General features: G+C 32.8%; 3 protein-coding genes across 6 annotated transcripts; 2 read left to right on the forward strand and 1 right to left on the reverse strand.

Moving 5' to 3' along the window:
- The first annotated feature begins 1522 nt into the window (after positions 1-1522).
- Positions 1523-7162, forward strand: LOC128249877 (uncharacterized). Of its 2 annotated transcripts, XM_052974418.2 has the most exons (7): positions 1523-1727; positions 3061-3081; positions 4197-4232; positions 5242-5338; positions 6085-6176; positions 6534-6661; positions 7053-7162. In XM_052974418.2, exons 1-6 carry the CDS (start codon positions 1538-1540, stop codon positions 6623-6625), a joined length of 528 nt encoding a protein of 175 aa, XP_052830378.1. In that variant the 5' UTR covers positions 1523-1537; the 3' UTR covers positions 6626-6661; positions 7053-7162. The 2 variants fall into 2 exon arrangements, with proteins under 2 accessions (XP_052830378.1, XP_052830379.1); XM_052974419.2 differs by lacking the exon at positions 3061-3081.
- A 2230-nt stretch (positions 7163-9392) lies between these two features.
- On the forward strand, positions 9393-14549 carry LOC106874733 (uncharacterized). 2 transcript variants are annotated; one of them, XM_089366293.1, is made up of 4 exons: positions 9393-9641; positions 11297-11390; positions 12781-12869; positions 13907-14549. In XM_089366293.1, exons 1-4 carry the CDS (start codon positions 9557-9559, stop codon positions 14029-14031), a joined length of 393 nt encoding a protein of 130 aa, XP_089222419.1. In that variant the 5' UTR covers positions 9393-9556; the 3' UTR covers positions 14032-14549. The 2 variants fall into 2 exon arrangements, with proteins under 2 accessions (XP_089222419.1, XP_052830448.1); XM_052974488.2 differs by having other exon boundaries at positions 9400-9641; positions 11291-11390.
- Positions 14550-15185: 636 nt separating this feature from the next.
- LOC106874740 (uncharacterized) lies at positions 15186-20569 on the reverse strand. Of its 2 annotated transcripts, none has more exons than XM_014922576.3 (4): positions 20438-20569; positions 18423-18516; positions 16858-16946; positions 15186-15855 (listed from the first exon to the last, which is right to left on the reverse strand). In XM_014922576.3, exons 1-4 carry the CDS (start codon positions 20472-20474, stop codon positions 15767-15769), a joined length of 309 nt encoding a protein of 102 aa, XP_014778062.1. In that variant the 5' UTR covers positions 20475-20569; the 3' UTR covers positions 15186-15766. The 2 variants fall into 2 exon arrangements, with proteins under 2 accessions (XP_014778062.1, XP_089222420.1); XM_089366294.1 differs by having other exon boundaries at positions 18423-18549; positions 20438-20560.
- Between the last annotated feature and the right edge of the window lie 262 nt (positions 20570-20831).

Here is a 20831-nt window from a genome sequence, read left to right on the forward strand (position 1 = left end):
ATGAAGGGGCGTGTGCGCATGAAAATCGCATACATGCACCGGACACAATCTTACACTCATATGTGTGTGTGGGATGGTGTGTGTGAGTGTATATATGTGTGTGTGTGTGTATACCTAAAGTATTTGTTTTAAAAACACATATGTGCGTATAGTTACGTGTGTATATATATATATATATACCTACACACACACACACACACACATATATATATATATATTCACATATATATATATATATATATATATATATATATATATATATATATATATATATATATATATATATATATATATATATATATATATATATATATATATATATATACATATATATATGTATATACGTTCATGTATATATATATATATATATATATATATATATATATATATATATATATATTTAAAATTATAATACAGGGTATCAAGAGATACCACCACGCTGAAAAAATAGCAGTCAAATCCTGACTCCAAAACCACAATATTGTGGTTTTGGAGTCAGGATTTGACTGCTATTTTTTCAGCGTGGTGGTATCTCTTGATACCCTGTATTATAATTTTAAATAATTATTACCTTTGATGGTTTTTATTCCCATGCTGACCACTTGATAAGATCAATATTTTAAATGCCGATCTTATCCTTATATATATATATATATATACAGACTGACAAATAGATAGATAGATAGACAGATATGCACACATATCTACATAAACACACACACACATATATTCATGATTATCATAAGGTCTACAATATGATACCCCATTCTTAGATCATGGAATGCGTGAATCTATGGATATTGCATTTGTTGGATAGGTAGCAGGCAGAATTGAAAACAGATGGAAAAATCTTAAGGGCCATAGACATCAAAGTAAGCGTATTTCAAGGGTTCTGTTTGTCCTCACTGATTTTTGCATTGTGCATGGTATCACTAAGAAGGATTCTGAGGAAAACTAAGTCTGGTTATGAATTTATAAGTCTTCAACAAAAAATTAACCACTTGTTACTTAAGGATGACCTCAAACTTTACGGTAAAAATGAATCCCAGGTCATTCCCATCGTTGATAAGGTGTAAGCATTCAGTGTTTATATCAGAATGGAGTTTGGATTGAATTTTAAACATCTGTAACATTTAACAAAAATTATCTGGAATAAATGAATAACAAATTCGGATTTAGCAGGTAAAAATTATATCAATATACCAAATTTGAAAATTTTCAATTAATTTTATAATTTCAAAACCTGTAACAGCTTCAGAAAACATCCCCTCTCTCAGTCCCCCTCTCTCCGAGAATAAGATGCATCGATTAGATGGTGAGCATACAAGAGCCTCCCTCCACTTCACAGATTCAGAAGACGATGTCCCATCCCAGTTCAAACGACTTCAGTTCTCTACGAGTTTTAATTTTGCCATGCTCATCAACAAATCGCAAAATGAGGCATTTTCAGTTACTGGTTTACACCTTGAAGAGTCTTGCTGCACTTATGTTAAATAAATCATTAAAATAGTTTCCGTAGTGAGGAAAAACAGTAAAAATGTCTAATAAACTATGCCGTACTTTATGCAGCAATTGTACATATTCTTTCAATGATGGGAACAGATGTTACGTCATATTAAGTATACAAGAGGAGGTTACTGTAATGCGACAATTTCTCAACAAGATGTTCTCTTTAATACGAATATACAGGATGAAATATTTTCTATGCTGGTTTCTTGTCATGGTTCGTAAGTATCTCAAATATAAGCAATTTTCGTCGTTGTAAACTTGCAATTTAATTTGTTAGTTTGTGTATATGATTCAATACTACAAATTCACTCTGTTCTTATACATGTGTATGTGTATGCATATAATCTCGTGTATATAATATAAAACATATGGATATGACAACTCGATAGAGATTGAATGTTTTCAAAAAATTTAGGCAAATCTTACAGCATTTTGATAAATCATTTATGAAGCTTTCGATATCATATTTGCTTTTTCTAAAATCATTTTTATGGTCTCTTTAGGTGTAGCGGTAGCTAATTCGTAAGTAGTTTTCTTCCCAACCACATGGTTCCTGCTTCAGTCCCACGTGGCAAATTGGGCGAGTGTCTTCTACTATAGTTTCAAGCCGGCCAAATACTTGTGAGTCGATTTGGTAGAGGGAAACTGAAAGAAGCCCTTCGTGCATATATATATATATATATATATATATATATATATATATATATATAATATATATATATATATATATATATATATATATATATATATATATGTGTGTGTGTGTATATATATATATATATATATATATATATATATATATATATATAAAACAAAATACTCATAGAGAAAATCAAATCTTTATTGTAGAATTCACCTTGTAAAGCCGACAATTTTTTCTATTGTATTATAACGGTGATTGGGTACCACTTTTATAATGTGGTGCTTTATCTTACTTATATGGTTTCGACTTGGAATAGATAATAAATATATTTTATTTCTTGAGTCGGAATCTATATTGATATACCCGCCACTTAGAATTTAATTATAAATCTATAAATAATAGCATATAAAATTGGCAGGAACGCTGGGACCGGTGCATTACTGCGCAAGTTGACTATTTACAAGGAGGTGACGTTAAAACTTAGGTCGATAAGTTATTTTTTATTAAACATAACTAGTTCGGAAACAATTTGATATCACCTTATATATATATATATATATATATATATATATATATATATATATATATATATATATATATATATATATATATATATATATGTTTGTATATATATATATAATTCACTCACAAGGCTTTGCTCGGCCAGTAGAAGATGCTTGTCCACTGTCCCAAGCAGCAGTACTGAATCCAGAAACATGTGGCTGGAAAGTAAGATTATCTATATTATATATATATATATCTGTGTGTGTGTGTTTTTGTGTGTGCATGTGTGTGTGTGTGTGTGTGTGTGTGTGTGTGTGTGTGTGTGTGTGTGTTGTCAAACGTGTCAGCATCTTTTTTTACATATAATACTTATTTCATTTTACTCTCCCTTATGTTTTTTACAGAGGGAAATGTAGCTTTTGATGGTGAGTAAATTCTCTCTTACGATATAAATTGTTATGATTTGTGTCGTAAATTTTACTACATACATTATGTTATAGATTAAAAAAATTCGTGAACGGGAATTAATTCGTTTTTCTAACGATGATTCTCGGAGAAGTTAAATCTACAAATAATAGCATGTAAATTCGGGTTAAAAAACAACTAGAAGGCTGCTCGTCGGACTCAAACGTATATCTCCTGTAAGAATACACACACACACACCATCTATATATCTTCACACGCACACATATCTTATCTGTTGTTGTGTAAAGTTCTGGAGAAGTCAGTATAAACGTATTGTGCAGTTATTAACCGCTGTACTATTCTGGATGGTATACCGATTTATTTAAATATCTATTCCAATTTCCCTTCAAATGATTACAAAAATAATTTCATATATTTAAATTTCAGTTACTATATTTACGTATGTTGGGTTCTACTTTTGTCGCCATCGCAGCTTCTAATTCTGCGTACATATTATTCAAAGGAAATTAAAATCCTTTAATTGGAATTTCGTTTTTTATATTTTGTGGAAAGTTACGAGGGCGTTTGTGGAACAAAATATGAAGTATATTTGACCATTGTGTACCCACTTCAGAACTATTAAGGTTTCTCCATTCTTTCTTAAACGTTTACAAGTTGTATTATGTATGTCTGCATGTTTTAAATATGGTTTATGAATATATCTACGCAAATGCTCAATTTAAATCGTATGAGTAAAAAAATTAAGGAAAATTTCCTTATCGCTTTGACTGGCTGTTCATTAAATGTGTCAGTTACATTTCATATATATACTTTGGTGAATATATATATATGTGTGTGTGTGTGTGTGTGTGTGTGTGTGTGTGTGTGTGTGTGTGTGTGTGTGTGTGTGTGTGTGTGTATGTGTGTGCGTGTGTGTGTAAGTTTGCCTGTGCAGATGGTGTGTGAGTGCTTGAATGTGTATGTGTGTGTATAAATGCATAGGTATGTAAGGTTATATATATGTATATACACATACGCATAACAATTTCTCTCTATATATGTGTATATTATTTATGATATATTTTTAAAACTAATACCTTTTTATGTAAAAGATATCGTTTCCTTTAAATTATAGTCAAACGCATCAAGCAGAAAAAGGAGTTATTTGAACGTATGTAACATTTTATACTAAACTTAACTTGTAAATAGCTTATCTTAAATGTCTATTTTTCACCTTATATCTTATATATACACGTACATACATTCATACATACACACACAATTTTACCATTACGCTTCATCTACAATTTTAATTATATTTAATTCCAAAATTACTGCAGAGCTTAATGACCACCACCAGGACCCGGTTTCCACAAAAACTAATCGACTGACCTCCTCCCCTAAAATTTCGGGCCTTATACCTAGAGTAAGAAAGAATATTTCTACTTTATCTGTGTCTAAGATAGAATTGGAATGTCTGTGTAAAAGAATGATGTATTTATGTAATAGAATGTAAAAGAATGATGTATTTACGTAACTTTCAATATTCTTCTTCATATATTATATTCAAAAATGAATTAAAGGATCGCCCAACAATTTCCATTTGTATTTTGCTTATAGAAGAGAAAGGCTGACAGCGTACCTAAAGCGATACTGACAACTGTTTGCATGAAACACGTATATGTGTACATATATACGTACACTTGCGTCTGCACACACATCTGTATAGAGTGAGTCAGAGAGACAGATACAGAGGGATGTGTGTGCGTGTGTGTGTGCGCGTGTGTGTGTGCGTGTGCGTGCGTGTGTTTGTATACGTCTGTAGATATATGTGCAATTTCACATCACTAACAACCACATGATCTCGTAAAATACTTTTCGAAAGTAGAAGATTAAACTATCATGGCGTTGATTGTATAACCTGCACTCGATATAGCTGCACTCGATATAGCTAAACTCTGATCTCTTAAGATATATTTCCCTAAAGCACTGTAAACAATGAAAACTGCCTGAATATATAAAGAGATTCCTTTTATCATATTCTATAGCACATTATATTTTCCAATCGATATTAATGAAATGGTTTCTAACTAAACGTACAAGTATTACTTTACGATCTAATGCAAGATATGTTTTCAATGTTGCAATAATATTGAGTTAAACAATTATCTAATTTACAGAAATAGATAAAAAATTTAATGCTAATTCATGCTCGCCCGAAATCATTTGCCCTAATATCCTGGAGCATTTGAAAATGAAGCCTGAAGAGAACTGTCGGTATATATAATTTTATCAAACTTATTACTGTTTTTATCCCATCTAGTAAATACATTTTATTTTAATTTTCATAAATATTGATTCCCTAAAATGTTAATTACAAATGTACTTGTTTCACGGTCAGAAACCTTTTGGTGTTGCCAAACTAAAGTCACTAGAATATTTCAATGATACATAAGCAAAGAAACGAATAACAAATACCAACTAAAATGAGATTTGATTGCAGACATTAAATATGGAAGAGAGCAATATGGCCGACGCTCTTCATATAATACTATCCACTGTCATTATGGAGGATTACTAAACACAGAGTTAACGTGAAACATAGACATAAGTAATATAAGTTAAAGAACATAAAGCAAAATATTGTCAGATTTGAAGGATAGTTGGTTCGGTATAGGACTCTGGTCATACAATCACATGTATAAATCCTAAACCTTGTAGAGCGTTGCTCGTTTGAGAAAATAACTAATTTCTCGTTGAAATGAGCGCAACCTGATGCTGATGTTAATTTTCTTCTTTCACCTGTGTCAGTACCTGAGGGATATTTGGCAAGGCAGTGATTGATTGCTTTGTTTACATCCAATTGCAATTATGTAGGTGAAAAAAAAAAGAACATGAAAACATGATACATGTTTCCGTGCTATATAAAGTAGCACGTGACAGCTGGATGTGTTTATTTATTATCAACTTTATCGAGTCTTCTCTTCTAAAATAATATCTAGTGATTTGTATTTGCCTTTCAGATACTATTACGAATATGAATTATGTGCTATAAAAATCCGTCCGTCTTGTACTGGTGCGTACACTGAAGAATATGTGAAACATAAGTGTGCTGGTAAAAAAGTTTTAATGTAATCTTCAGATGAGAATCCATGTGCCCACTAAGTTCTAAACGATAATTACCGTTGTCGATTTACGATGCTAATTTATATATAACTAACATAGATTTCATATTTAGAGGACATCTAATATACGTAAACATTATACAGAAATCTTGGAATGAGATGAATAGACGCCGCTGATGCGACGGTGTCAATTTATCCCCACTGATCGGACATTTTCTCAGTTTAGCAGCAATAAATTTTGGCACTGGTGTCAAATACGTACACATACGCATACATATACATAGTTATGTAAATACGCCAATGCAGAAATGTACACATTCACGAGAATATTAATTTATCTATTGCAGAGAAATCAATACACAATAAATCCCATGCTTTGACGTATTGTATGTCTTCATATACCACACTACCACTTCTTATTCTCCCGTTATTGGTGTGATGGAATTCAAAAACAACTGAAAAGAATATATTTGATGTGAGAATATTTATACAAATATAATCAATTTATGATTTCTTTTGCTAGTTCACTTTCAGAATATATGACACAGAATTTATATCTATCGTGTATTATCTCTGGATTATTAATATTTTTAATGACAACATAAAATAATTTTCATCTTCTTTACTTACAATGTTATATATCACTGTAATGTTTTGGTTAATAGTGACTGTCATATGACATTCATGTTATGAAATCTATTATCCTAACACTAATATATCTCATATTATCTCTGCATTATCAATAACGTGCAATATTAGTGCAAAATAATCTTTATTCTCTTAGTAGTGAATTTACCTTGATTAATTGTCATCAGTTTCACGAAAGGCATGCAAATAACAATTCTGTTTTGTTTTTCTCATTGCAGCTCATATTCTACTCAGTAATCAGTTCTCGAATTGTGTTTTGACTACAGTGAGCACGAAGAGAAATACTAACATAGATAAATAAAAGAAATTTATGTATCTTTGATAAATATATCTGCGTTGCTCTATATAGTTTTGCTAGACTGAGAAGTTTCTCTTCATCGTTTATTTAAGTTGGTCATTGTAGCGTCGCATTAGTCAGCTATGTGATCTCTTGACCAGATGGATTATCTTGTAGAGCCGATGCAACTGCTGAACGTAAAACGCTGCTTTGATCATGTGCTTGTTTTCAAGCATTTCGTAGTGGATTATGCAATCCTAATCTACCACACGCAATCTAGCTCCTCGCCTGTATGCAGCTCTGCGTTGTCTCGGAGATTTGGTTGCTTTCTACTGTTTCATATTCACGAAATGATATTATTGTTAATCGCTGGCGAGCATGCGGTAAAAAATCTTTGTTTGTGTCCACGAAAAACCCGTTGCCGAGCAAACATGTGGTGGTTAAGTGTATCTCTTTCCTTCAGAGCATGTTTTGGATATTCACTGTCGAATGACGATAACGGGTGCTGGTATCATGAGAGGATGCCATCTGCTGGGCATTTCCCTTTTGGGCTGGCGGAGATTTTCGTGGATGGATTGTTCAATCGACCTTTGTTGAACTGAAAAGGTTAGTGGGAATATGGAATGTCATTACGGTCGAATCTTCCTTTCTTAAAGCGTGCGAAATCCGTTCTCTGCTGTTATTTCTGTAATAGCATAGCATCCGTACGCACCACAAATGGTACAAGTGTTTTCGACAGCTTTGGAAACTGCACTCAGGTATGCCACACGGGTCTCTACACTCACACCGGATACTGAAATGTCAACAAAACTGAAGAATTTCCGGACGGAACTTCTAACCACAGTCTCACAAAATAGCAGATGTCGCAATAATACGCGCGCGCGCGCGCGCGCACACACACACACATACACACACACACACACACACACACATACACACACACACACAAACACACACACACACGTACATATAACAAGAGACACTATCAGCGATATCAGCTATATAACAAAAATTAACTTCCTGCAGATCTTTCAAGAACTATAACATAACTGTAAAACAAACTTTGTTATATTAAAATAAAATATGATGTATTGTATATTGCAGTTAGACAATATGCAATATAATCACCATAGGTAATTTTGATTATTTGGACCGCTTTAAAACTCTATTCTCTTCAACGACGCTGTGAACGTTACATCAGTTGCAGAATGTGAAAGATAAAGAACTGGAATTACCCAAACGAAAACAAATTCAGAATTCATCCAGGGATGGATTCCCGTACCATACACCTTCCAGAATATTCAGGCTCACAATATATAAACACACTGTTGCACAATTTCTTTTGCTTAATAAGCTATAAACCATATAAATCATTTGCTTAATAAACTATAAACCATATAAATCATTTCATAAAGTTAAAGAGTGCTTAATGTATGTCAATAAAAATTTTAACCATTCTAGAAATATCACAAATTCTATCGTTAAAATTATATCAACTTGTATTTCGAAGCTTTTGGCTTGTGAGGAGGTATTTGCAGAAAATGAAACTTACTACGCATAATTTGAAGCTGGGTATAAGGAGAAAATTTACTGGAGAAAATTTACTATATCCAGAATCAAAACACTAATGAAATTCCCGGAAATGATAGAATATTGAATGTGAGGAAATTTGATAGTGAGTGCAATAAAAATTAAAACAAATACAGCAGGAAATTTTATTTATCTTAAGATTCATAATAGTAACAACGATACAAATAAGGTTAGTAAAAAACGAAATATTGAACATAAATATTTTATTATGATTAAGAATAGATTCAACACTGTAGATACAAAATATATGTTTGGTATATACATTATTATTATTATTATTATTATTATTAGTAGTAGTAGTAGTAGTAGTGGTAGTAGTAGTAGTATATATTATATATATCAGGGAAGATTGTGTGGTAAGAATTTACTTCCCGGGGGACATTCTGGGAGGGATTGTGTGTGTGTAAGCATATATACACCCATAACGCAAACAATCGTGTGTGAATACTCCGATACTGTATTTGTATCGGAATGAGATTGCCTGATAGATTCATAGCGAATATATATACATTTATATATATTTTAATTTAATATACATGCAAGAATTGCTTAAGAAAATCCCAAATAAAAATGAAAATCATTTCCCAATGACCAGAACGTAGGTTTTAATCGTATTTCGACATCTTAACCGAATCACTAAAATTGGTTTTATAGTCAACCAAATTCTTCACTACGTCACAATATATCTAATTACATTGTCAACGACGTATGAGCAAAGAGCTGCTAAATCATATTTAAACCTATAGAACACACTCAAACAAACCCGTGCACACTCATACGTGTGTGTGTGTGTGTGTGTGTGTGTGTGTGTGTGTGTGTGTGTGTGTGTGTGTCCATGTGTCTAGGTATGTATGTATGTATGGCTATTTCATGATAAAGATATTGCGTTTAGAAATGTCGAAGATGACACCTTTTCTATGTTTTTCTCTTTTCATTGTTGGTAAGTATCCTTGGAAATGTTCGTATTTAATCTGTGTATTTAATCTACAAATCGAAATGGATCCTGATTCTCTTTTTCTTGTCGGTGTTTCGGAACAAAGTGATTCTGATACAATTCTTCAGCAGAGGTTTGAAAGGGATACAAAGTTTTAAATATTAGATTCAGATTCTTTTATTTTTCACTCTTTTGAGTCATTGGTTTGTTACAATGCAGGTTCAGTTTCTTGAAGGATTTGGGGGGAAAATGGATCCCAATACTTCTTTTGTTTAATTTGGGCACTTATTGTATCGGTCCCGTTGTCGGACTGCTATGTTACCGAGCTATAAGCAATCCAACGCTATATATGTACGTGTATATATATATATATATATATATATATATATATATAATAAAGTAAAGTTGTGGAATACCGTACGAGTGGAAATATATATGAAAGAAGGTTTGAAAATGCACTTATTTTTTAAAAATATTTATTTACTTAACCGGTTTCACTTTTTTAGAAAAAGATTATCAAAAGTCTTTGAGAATAATAAAAAATGTTAAAAAACAGTCTGAGTATTAAAATGCATATATACATTCTTTGATGATAAAATATATTTAAAGTATAAAGCTTTGTATGAACTTTGTAGTGTTACATACTGATTGTCACACATTCTCTGATATTAAGGTGAAATTGTTAAAAACAGTGTTAAAAACAGTGTATGAAAATACACATATGGAAAAATACATATACATATTCTTATACATATTCTTTGACAATCGAATAAAATTGAGAAGGAACTGACCTGGCCTTTTTCTCTTGTGTATATTGAAGGAATGTTTTACTGTCTTAAGAGACAGTATGTATATATATATATATGTGTGTGTGTGTGTGTGTGTATATATATATATATATATATGTGTGTGTGTGTGTGTGTGTGTGTGTGTATGTGTGTGTGTATCTGTGTTTGTCACCCCAACATCGCTTGACAACCGATCGTGGTGTGTTTAGGTCCCCGTAAATTAGCGGTTCGGCAAAAGTAACCTATAGAATAAGTGCTAGGCTAACAAAGAATAAGTCCTGGGGTCGATTTGATTCGACTAAAGGCGGTGCTCCAGCATGGCCGTAGTCAAATGACTGAAACAAATAAAAGAAAGAAAGAAAGAAAGAAAGAAAAAAAGAAAGGAAGGAAGGAAGGAAGATCAATCTATTCGACTGTTAATGTAGTGCCTCAGCATGGTCGCAGTCCATTGGCTGAAACACGTTAAAGTTGAAAGATAAAAGATAACAGTTGCATTAAGAAGCAACATTATAATAATCATAATAAGGTGTATGGTTATCATAATAATTATAATACGTCTATGATTATAATGATTATAATACAATCTATAATTATTATAATAATTATAATACGGTCTATAATTATTATAATGAATAATAGTCTTCAAAAAGTACGAAAAGAAGCTCTACAGAAAACTACTTCCTCTGCACACAAACTCACAAGATGTAAACAAAAGTCTTAGCTCCAACAATGCCCGATCACGATAGTTTTCAGTTAATTTTAACATGGCTTCAGACTAGAGTAACATGTTTTACTTATATGGCAATTCGTAATATTTTTTCAATGTGATAAAAAACAGTGAATAACTTCACGAAATATATTTTAAAGTTGCAGGCGCTGCTAAGAATATAACGTGCTTGTCTAAAGAATTATGTCCTGAATCTTGGATAAGGTTCCCGGAATCGAAAAATGACGAGCATCACTGCAAGTAAGTTTCTCTTACTTACGGCTATTACTATATTATCACAGCAGTCATTTACATATCAATTAATCTTTAAAAGCAATCATATAAACTACATATTACCATTGTTTATATTATTTACATTTGACGGATATTTGTTCTCATCTTGTTTGTTGTTAGCACAATGTTTCGGCTGATATACCCTCCAGCCTTCATCAGGTGTCTTGGGGAAATTTCGAACTTGGGTTCTCATTCCTAAGGTAGTTTTCGATGTTGTTGTTGTTGTTGTTATTATTATTATTATTATTATTATTATTATTATTATTATTATTATTATTATTATTATTATTATTCAGGTCACTGCCTAGAATCGAACACGGAATCTTGGGGTTAATAGCCCGCACTCTTAACCTCTACGCCATATGCCCGTGGGCTACTAACCCCAAGATTCCGAGTTCGATTCCAGTCGAAACATTGTGTTAACAACAAACAAGATGAGGACAAATATCCGTCAAATGTAAATAATGTACATAATTCTTCATCTCTTAAATATAGAACTGTACATATTACCACTAAAAAATTGTTCGATGGAGTGCAGTTAATTAAAGCCAAACTGATACTTGAATGATGTATATTATATAAAACATGCAACTGAAATGTTCATTGAATAGGATTTGGGAAAAAAATTATCCTCTCTAAACATTACTGCTTAAGTAGATAACACACCACCCGGTCCGTGAATTGAAACAACGCTCTTCAGATTGTAAGTGCAACATCGTAACCATTAGGCCACCTCCTCTACAGGATTTGTGACGAGAAAGAAAATATATCCCCGAATATTATGTTTAGTGCTCTACAGATTATGACATTCAATGGTTAGTTTTACAGATTACTAAATATAACGACCGTTTTTAACATTGACACGAATTAACACAGATTTAGATAAATTAAATCCTACTCTCGGTGAGTACTATTGCAATCAATATTGGAACTCCGAATGAGAAATGAGACCAAGAAGAGATCCGCTATCACAGCTTCAAAAAGGAAAGTAATATTATTAATTTTATAAAAGTTTGTCTACTTCAGCAGGTTTCAACACTTTAACTATGAATTTATTTGTTATGGTTATTACAGTGATGATGTTAAATGCCAAAACAGATTTGCTGTATTTTGTAAGTCACGTTTCCTCAGTCTGCTCGACAACAAAACTAGTTTCAGACGTAACAATCATCAAGAAACGATAGATTGTTATACAAAGCGACTCTCCATAATGAAATGTAATGAAGTTTTGAGTGGATGTATCTGAACATGATACATTCACAATGCAAGAGTTTGCAAATAGTGCAAAATACTTAAAAATAAGCTAGCCACTGTTTTCTAAAATACTTATAAACTGATATCTGATGTTTGTTTCCAGGAGAACGAAAATGCATATTGAGTGTATTGAGAAAGTTAAACCGTCGTGTCTTCATTTCTTCATTGATACCTTTAAGACATTTTGCACTGGTAAGATGGCTTTACAATTATCTAATTTTAATGATTAACACCATGTATAACTGAACAATTTTCCAAACATGAATTACGGTTGTAAATTTTGGCTCCTGCCAAACACGCTATAGCATGTCTTTCGCAACATTCTCTGTATGAGGTTCAGGTGAACGTGGTGGCCATTTTAACGGCACATTATCCTTGTCATTAGCACGCCCGATCCATCTCATTGAGATAAGCCCGCACAGTCAGCTTCCACTGAGATGGATCCCTATCCTGTTGTGAGATGACGAGCAGTGAGACTGAACCCTGAGCCAAGCGAGTTTAAGCAGACAGCCATGCTTGCGTCTATATTGTTATTTACACAATCAAACTTTAAGTAGCGGCTGCATTACATTACACATGCGGCATTTAGCTATAGCTCTCCAAATATTCAATCCGTTCTATCCCTCCATGTTTATCACCTGCGATGACACAGTCATTATCTGATGTGTGTTAATGTAATTCAGGAATACCTGCCATTTACGTGTATCAATGAATACGATGAACTTGTGCAGGAATGCAAATTTGGAAACCAAAAGTTACTTAGAACAATCCTAAGGATATAAATTTGTAACTCTAAAATACAAGGTGTAATTACTTTCTGAAGTATCACTCTAAATATGTGGTAAGTAGCTTGCTTACCAACCACATGGTTCCGGGTTCAGTCCCTCTGCGTGGCACCTTGAACATGTGTCTTCTACTATAGCCTCGAGCCGACCAAAGCCTTGTGAGTGAATTTGGTGGCGGAAACTGAAAGAAGCCCGTCGTATATACATACACATATATGTGTGTGTGTGTCTGTGTTTGTCCCCCCGACATCGCTTGACAACCGATGTCTTCGTAACATTAGCGGTTCGGCAAAAGAGACCGATAGAATAAGTACTAGGCTAACAAAGAATAATTCCTTGGGTCGATTTGTTCGACTAAAGGCTGTGCTCCAGTATGGCCGCAGTCAAATGACTGAAGCAAGTAAAAGAATAAAAGAATACATGTTTTGTTTATATCTATTCCAGATATAAGTGTGACACAACCTCAACTGTCGAGTTCTGTCTGCATTTCGACTTCCTTAAGCATATTACCAATATATCTCATTTCGGTATGGTGGTGCTGGAATTCAGAAACCATTGAAAGAGTGTGAATTTATGTGAGAATTTTTTTATAAACATACAATAAATTTATATTCTGTATCTTTACATTACAACTATATATTGGTTTCAAATTTTGGCTCAAGGCCAGCAATTTAAGGAAACGAGGTAAGTCGATTACCTCAACCCCATAGTTGAACTGGTATTGATCTTATTGATCTCGAAAGGATGATGACAGGCAAGGTTGACCTTGGAGGCATTGAAACTCAGAACGTAAGTTCTGACGAAATGCCGCTAAGCATTTTGCCACCTGAATACACAAACTGTAATCACATTGATTATTATGTGTGGGTCGCAGTTGAGCGAGGGACCAAGAAAACTCTTTGTAACACCAAAGATGAACTGAAGGCAAGGATTATGGCAGCATTCACCAACTTAATCAGGAAGATCATCCAGAAGAGTTACAGGAGAAGTTGTCTGAAGGCTGTGGTTGAAGCCAATGGTGATTTTATTTTATAACTTTGAAGATATATTTATGTAATATGTGGTAAATAAATCTGCTACAATGAAATGTCAGTACTATTTTCATTTTTACGTAATTGAAACGACAGTTTATTCACCGCACCCTGTATATGAGCGTATATATATGTATATGTGTTTGTGTGTCTGTGTGTATATATATATGTATATATATTTGTGTGTTTGTGTGTGCATGTGTATATATAAAAAGCAGCAAAAATATCACAAAAACTGCTACAAAGGTCAGCAAATATACTGGAGCGGCACTTATTTTATGGACCCCAAAAGATGACAGTTAACGTTAACCTTGACGGAATTTGAATTCAGAAGATAAGGACGGACGAAATGCCGCTAAACTTTTCGTCCGGAGTGATCGCCATTCTCTGAGAATTTGCCAAACCTAATAGATTATGTTATTAATAATGACGTGCAGTATTCTCTTTAGTAAATGGATCGTGTAAAACCAGAGAAGAATTTGGTTCTTTTCCATTATGAAAGGCCATAGAAGTTTCTTTCCAAACACACACACACACACACACACACACACACACGCACACACACACACACACACACACACACACACACACACACACACACACACACACACACACACACACACACACACAAGCGCACAGACACGCATCATGCTTATATTGTTGATGAATAACATCGTTAATAGACGTAGAAATTAACGTTTTTACAACACTTTTATTAATATTCATCTTTAAGAAAGCAACAAATGCTTGTCGTACCAAATACTGTGAGCATAAAGCGAACCAGATCGTAAGCCTGTAAAGAAATGTTGAATCATTCGGAAACACATGATATCAATTATTAAACCGTTGTTGTACGGTCAGAATATCGGAATGCAGAGATCTTCCTTATTGTAGTTATCAAAAGAGAGAGAGAGAAAAAAAGACACTCGAGATTCGTACAAAACTGAAGATGCCATACTATTTAATGGATAGGTATCAATTGTTGTCGGTTAGGTGATCAAGAATAAATTTTACTTGAATTTTCTGAGGCGCTGAAAAGAGGCTGTGCGAATATCGAGGCGAGATATATAAGCAAGTAAAGAGAGGACGCTGCCTCACGATAAAGTAGGGCTGAATGTGTCCCTTCTTCATGGAAATATTTTGGTAAAGTTGAATGAGTTTCTTTAGCCGCTCTAGATCACGATTTTAGTCACTGTTATACTTTTGTCTTCCCAAAATGCATTTTCATAAATATTCATAAATCGAATATTTTCTTTTAAGCCGTATTTGAATTTCACCAGACAAACATCCATGTCGTAGGTAAGAATATTATGTTGTACAAAGACGTAAAGTGGGGCGCAGAGTTACAGTAAGGTGTATTTCCTGAAAGAGAAACAAGACATCTCGTTTAATTAGGTTCATATTGATACGTCACAAATTAGTTCATTGCAACAACAGTTCATTCTTATGATTCTTATAATTTTTGTCGATTAATTTTGCATTCCTACATGTTTGTTGCATTCATGGATAAAAGTAAATGCCAGGCCTTTATTAAACTGACTCAGTGTACTGGAGCATTTAATTGGGATTCTTTGCATCAGTGCATAATACGATTTAGTGGGGACAGAGCGTTAGAATAAAAAGAGACAGCTAAATGCCGTACGGCATTATTTCAGTCATACATCGCATATTTAAGATTATATATATATATTTATATATATATATATATATATATATATATATATATATATATATATATATACACACAGTAATACCTCGAATATCGCGAGTGTTTCGTTCAAAAACCCGCCACGATAGGTGAAAATCCGCGAAGTAGAAACAGTACTGTAGTGTATATTTTTTAAAATTACTTTTATGTGCCTCTGATTTCTAATGAGGCTGATTCTTGCAAGGAAGCGTCTATTGCAATGTTCATAAGGCATCCGTATGCATGTATGTATGCATGTATGTATGCATGTATGTATGTATGTATGTATAGATGGATGGATGGATGGATGGATGGATGTACACACACGCACACGCAAATATGCATACATACATACGTACATACATACATACATACATACATACATACATACACACACACACACACACACACACACACACACACACACACACACACACACACACACACACACACACATATATATATATATATATATATATATATATATATATATATATACAAGAATAATACAATACATATATATTTTAATGTTTATATGTTTTAAAAATGTTAATTCTAGATAATCGATATCATTGAGATATGACACCCTCATATAAATCAATTAAATGTAAATATCGGTTAGAATTTGATTACAACATATTTTCTGGTATTAAAGTCACATAATCAAAATATCTTACCAAAGCAATCTACCTGATAACGATTAAAGTAGATGTGATAACACCCCGGGTATGCATTCAAAGTACAATTTTTTAAGAAGTTAAGTCGTCTGCAAAAAAAGCATCATACATTTATAGAATGTAGTTTAGAAGAAAATGGCTCTTATATTACGAAACAAATCTTATTATTAAGCATTAGGCAGGTCTGTGAAACGGAAATTTTGAAAATTGTTTTGATAAATATATGTTAATTTATATATCTCTGTGTTGTTAATTTGAAATATCAAAAACGACTCTTTCCTAATGCCAAAAGTTTACTCACAATTTAACGGTAATATATATAATAATTTGTAGATAAATCTATATGAGGTAAGATAAAATGAAACTAATTAATGAAACTACTTTATTTAGTAAAATAAAACGCACAAATGCGATTGAGAGGTGAGGAAATAGATGTTTACAAGTGTTCCATTCCTTTTTTTTATAACTTCATTGCCTCAAAATCTCTTCTTTTTTTCACTTGTTGGTTACGTCTGGAACATTTTCTTTTCTGAGAATTAATGGACACTGGCAATTCAACGTAATGCAGTGGTCGGCCATTTTATTGACATTCCCTCTTCCCTGTTATCTTCTTTTTATATTCCTTATGTCTTGCTGGAAATTTATCCTCATCCACATTCACCTGAATTTCCAGGAAGAAATTCCAGTGAGCATTTACAAAATGGACTTCAATGCTTATTTTACAAGGATCTCTCCCTCTCCATATCACTAGGACCCCAGGACGGAAAGATTGCTAAACACATTTTTTCCATTGTTTTACTTATTCAACATGAACTAAGCAGGCCTTATGAGGAGCCCACAACTTATATTGGCCTCCTAATTTCACGCCAAAATGGGCATAGTAAGATTTTTCGAAAAGTTTGGTAATATTCCTCTGTTATGTATGAGTCATATACCCGACCCAAATATAATAAAGGCTAACCGGGCTTGTTGCACATCTTGTAGGAAACGGAAAGAGGGAGAACGATTTTTAACATCATCTATGGGATTTACCATCTAAAAGTATTCACATCATCAAAGAAGTATCGGAAAGTAACATGTGATACAATAAAATAATATACGTAGCATATATACATTGAGAAAGGCATGAAGAATTAAGTGAAATATAAAAGGAGGCATGCTGTAGGATTGAACCCAGAACCGTGTGGTTGGTAAGCAAGATACTTACCATATAGCTACTCCTGCTCTTATGTTAGAAAATAATTTTTATATTTAGTAATATGAAACTAGCGTAGGAGGATGTTACCGGTAAAGAACAGAACATTATGCTTTGTGATCTATTTTGGTTTTAAATTCTAATATTATATTGCGTATCTTTACCTTCAGTTCGTTCTATATAACGTGCAGCACATAAATATTTGTTTGTCTTTAACTGACTACAATCTTTCTAAAATTTTCTAGACATCGCGCCAATATAAAATATTCCACTAATCAAATTTGATGAATTGCCTGCTTATTAAAATCAATTAATATGCAAATATTAGATGTGAAAATTTTAATAATATCCACAATTAAGAGAAACGTACCTGCAGTAATTCTTATCAGGATTCAAACGTGGGTATTTTGCCCAAACATGTGGACACATAACTGTTGATCTACATGTGATTTTCGTAGCAACACCTGCACATTTTAAATTTTAAGTTCTTCAACATTCTGGCAATATTCAAGGAATATAATGTAAGACATCTTAACTATAATATGAATTCATGTAGTAAAGATTGTTTGCCAACATAACATGGCAGTCCTGGTTTAGGACGAATGTTGCTGTAATTCAGCCCAAGATCGTGTCGTATAGCCAGCTGGAGACGATGTCTCTTGGAGCTAAATTACAGCAACCTTCGTACTAAACCAGGACTGCCATGTATGTTGGCAAACAATCTTTACTACAAAGCACTGTTGCTGAATATCTCTCATTGTGAGATTTAAAAATGATAATTTTCTAATATGAATTATTGTCTAAAACTATGTTAACATTTAGAGACTATCATATGAATGTGAATATTATCATTGATGAGAATTTTTCTTATAATAATACTGTTTGTAGGAAGAAATGTTTTATGTGATGCACTTGATTGGTTAGATATTTTAAGAATTTATAATTATTGTAATATTGCGGTTATAGGAAATTGAATATGTTTAAGTATCTAATGATAAATTAAACTGATATGATCCGAGTGTATATTCTGTGATTATAACAAGTAAAGATTTTATAATTGTGGTGCCTCGAGGATGTCCAAAGTAAAGGTATGTGTTGAGAATTAGGAGTGTATTCTTCTGTCAGACAATGATGTCTTTATTGAGTAAGTTTGTGGTGGAAAGAGAATCTAATAAGGGAGTATGTCTGTTATCCATATATAGTTATGATGCGCCAGGCTGAGATAATAATGTGTGGAATGAGATAATCTTTTGTAGTGTTATTCATATTACTAAGCTTCTTATATATTACTTTAACTATTATGTTGCATTCAATATAGATACGAACATTCCATTATATGAACATTCCTCCTTCATATATAAATAGTAAATACCAAGGAGAGAGAAACCTCGCTCCCACAAAAATCGACATCTAAGGAAATGATTTAAAACCAATCGCTTGTATCCGACAGTAATTATCTCATCATGCAAACGTCTCCCACGATCATATATCTGTGTCTCTCTGTGGAAGGAGTTCTTTTTTAACGAAGATAAAACGCTCCATCGTTGAAATATAAATAACAAAAACGATGTCACATTTTAAACTTAAGACAAGCCTTGCATATGTTTGCTCTTTCACTCACAGATTTTATTTGTAATGTGCGAGTTGTTTGAAGCCTTTTCCTCAAAACCCTAGCTTATCCAGATTACCATATGCAACAATGATTTTGATATAAATGTGAATTTATATTATAGTTAAGATATAGAAACCGGATGTTTCGAAGCAGTTGTCCATAGCTATCCCCGTTCCCTTTGATATTTATGTATGTATGTATGTATGTACGTGTGTGTGTTTATTGTTGTCTTGCTGTATAATTTTCATGAACCTTCTTATTTCTTAAGGTCTTTCACTGTCATTCGGTTTTGAGAATTGCGTTGTGATATAAATTATACAAGAGACAGTGGAACGCGTATTCTACTCTGTATCCATACGTATATGCATACACCCTCTCACACATACATATCACTATAAGTATATATCCAAATCTCCATATAACTATGTACATATATGTGTATATATCTATGTATGTAAGCATACGTATATAAGTTTGTATATGTGTGCGTAAATGTAGATAGATAGATAGATAAATAGATAGATAGACTGTTGGATGTATGGACAGATAGACAGACAGACAGATAGATAGATAGATAGATAGATAGATAGATAGATAGATAGATAGATAGATAGATAGATAGATAGATAAAGTGTGAGATAGACAAAGTGAGAGATAGAGATAGAGAGAGATAGGGTAGGTAACAGAGAAGACAAAAAGATAAATCTAATCATACACATAAACTATGCATACATAACTAAAACAAGTTTTAAAAACAAACTTTCATTGCTTACCGACAATGAAAAAAGAGAGGCAGAAAATATATTTCATTGTATATATTCAGCTTGCATGAGTGGTCGCGTAATGGTCACCTACGTTCTTATATTCATTCAAAGACGCAATAAATGTTGTTTACATTAAAACATGTTATATATTTTCTACGTGTAGTATTTTATTGTGACGTTTTTAATGATCTGTATGGCGTTTAAAATTATATTTATGTTCAGTTTGCGAACACTGAAATATAAGATGTATTTTAAATGCGAATTTCAGCGGCGGATTTTCATTATAAGTACTTCACACATGCACACAATAACATGTTTATGCATATATGAATTTCTCGTCTATATAAGTGATGTTTTTTTTTATTATTAATTGAAGGCGACTGAGTATATAATTAGTCCTTGG

The sequence above is a fragment of the Octopus bimaculoides genome, chromosome 18 (assembly GCF_046866305.1).
Source record: "Octopus bimaculoides isolate indiv1 chromosome 18, ASM4686630v1, whole genome shotgun sequence".
NCBI classification, from domain to species: domain Eukaryota; kingdom Metazoa; phylum Mollusca; class Cephalopoda; order Octopoda; family Octopodidae; genus Octopus; species Octopus bimaculoides.

Excerpts from the sequence above, each read along its gene's own strand:
- LOC128249877 (XM_052974418.2), top strand. The coding sequence starts at position 1,538 with ATGTCTAATAAACTATGCCGTACTTTATGCAGCAATTGTACATATTCT. Across the intron at positions 3,082-4,196 it reads GGGAAATGTAGCTTTTGATG|TCAAACGCATCAAGCAGAAA; the intron begins GTGAGTAAATTC and ends TTTAAATTATAG. Across the intron at positions 6,177-6,533 it reads TGTGAAACATAAGTGTGCTG|AGAAATCAATACACAATAAA; the intron begins GTAAAAAAGTTT and ends TATCTATTGCAG.
- LOC106874733 (XM_052974488.2), top strand. The coding sequence starts at position 9,557 with ATGTATGGCTATTTCATGATAAAGATATTGCGTTTAGAAATGTCGAAG. Across the intron at positions 11,391-12,780 it reads AATGACGAGCATCACTGCAA|GAGAACGAAAATGCATATTG; the intron begins GTAAGTTTCTCT and ends GTTTGTTTCCAG. Across the intron at positions 12,870-13,906 it reads CTTTAAGACATTTTGCACTG|ATATAAGTGTGACACAACCT; the intron begins GTAAGATGGCTT and ends TATCTATTCCAG.
- LOC106874740 (XM_014922576.3), bottom strand. The coding sequence starts at position 20,474 with ATGAAATATATTTTCTGCCTCTCTTTTTTCATTGTCG. Across the intron at positions 16,947-18,422 it reads CCTGATAAGAATTACTGCAG|ACGACTTAACTTCTTAAAAA; the intron begins GTACGTTTCTCT and ends CTTTTTTTGCAG. Across the intron at positions 15,856-16,857 it reads TTATCAGGTAGATTGCTTTG|GAAATACACCTTACTGTAAC; the intron begins GTAAGATATTTT and ends TTTCTCTTTCAG.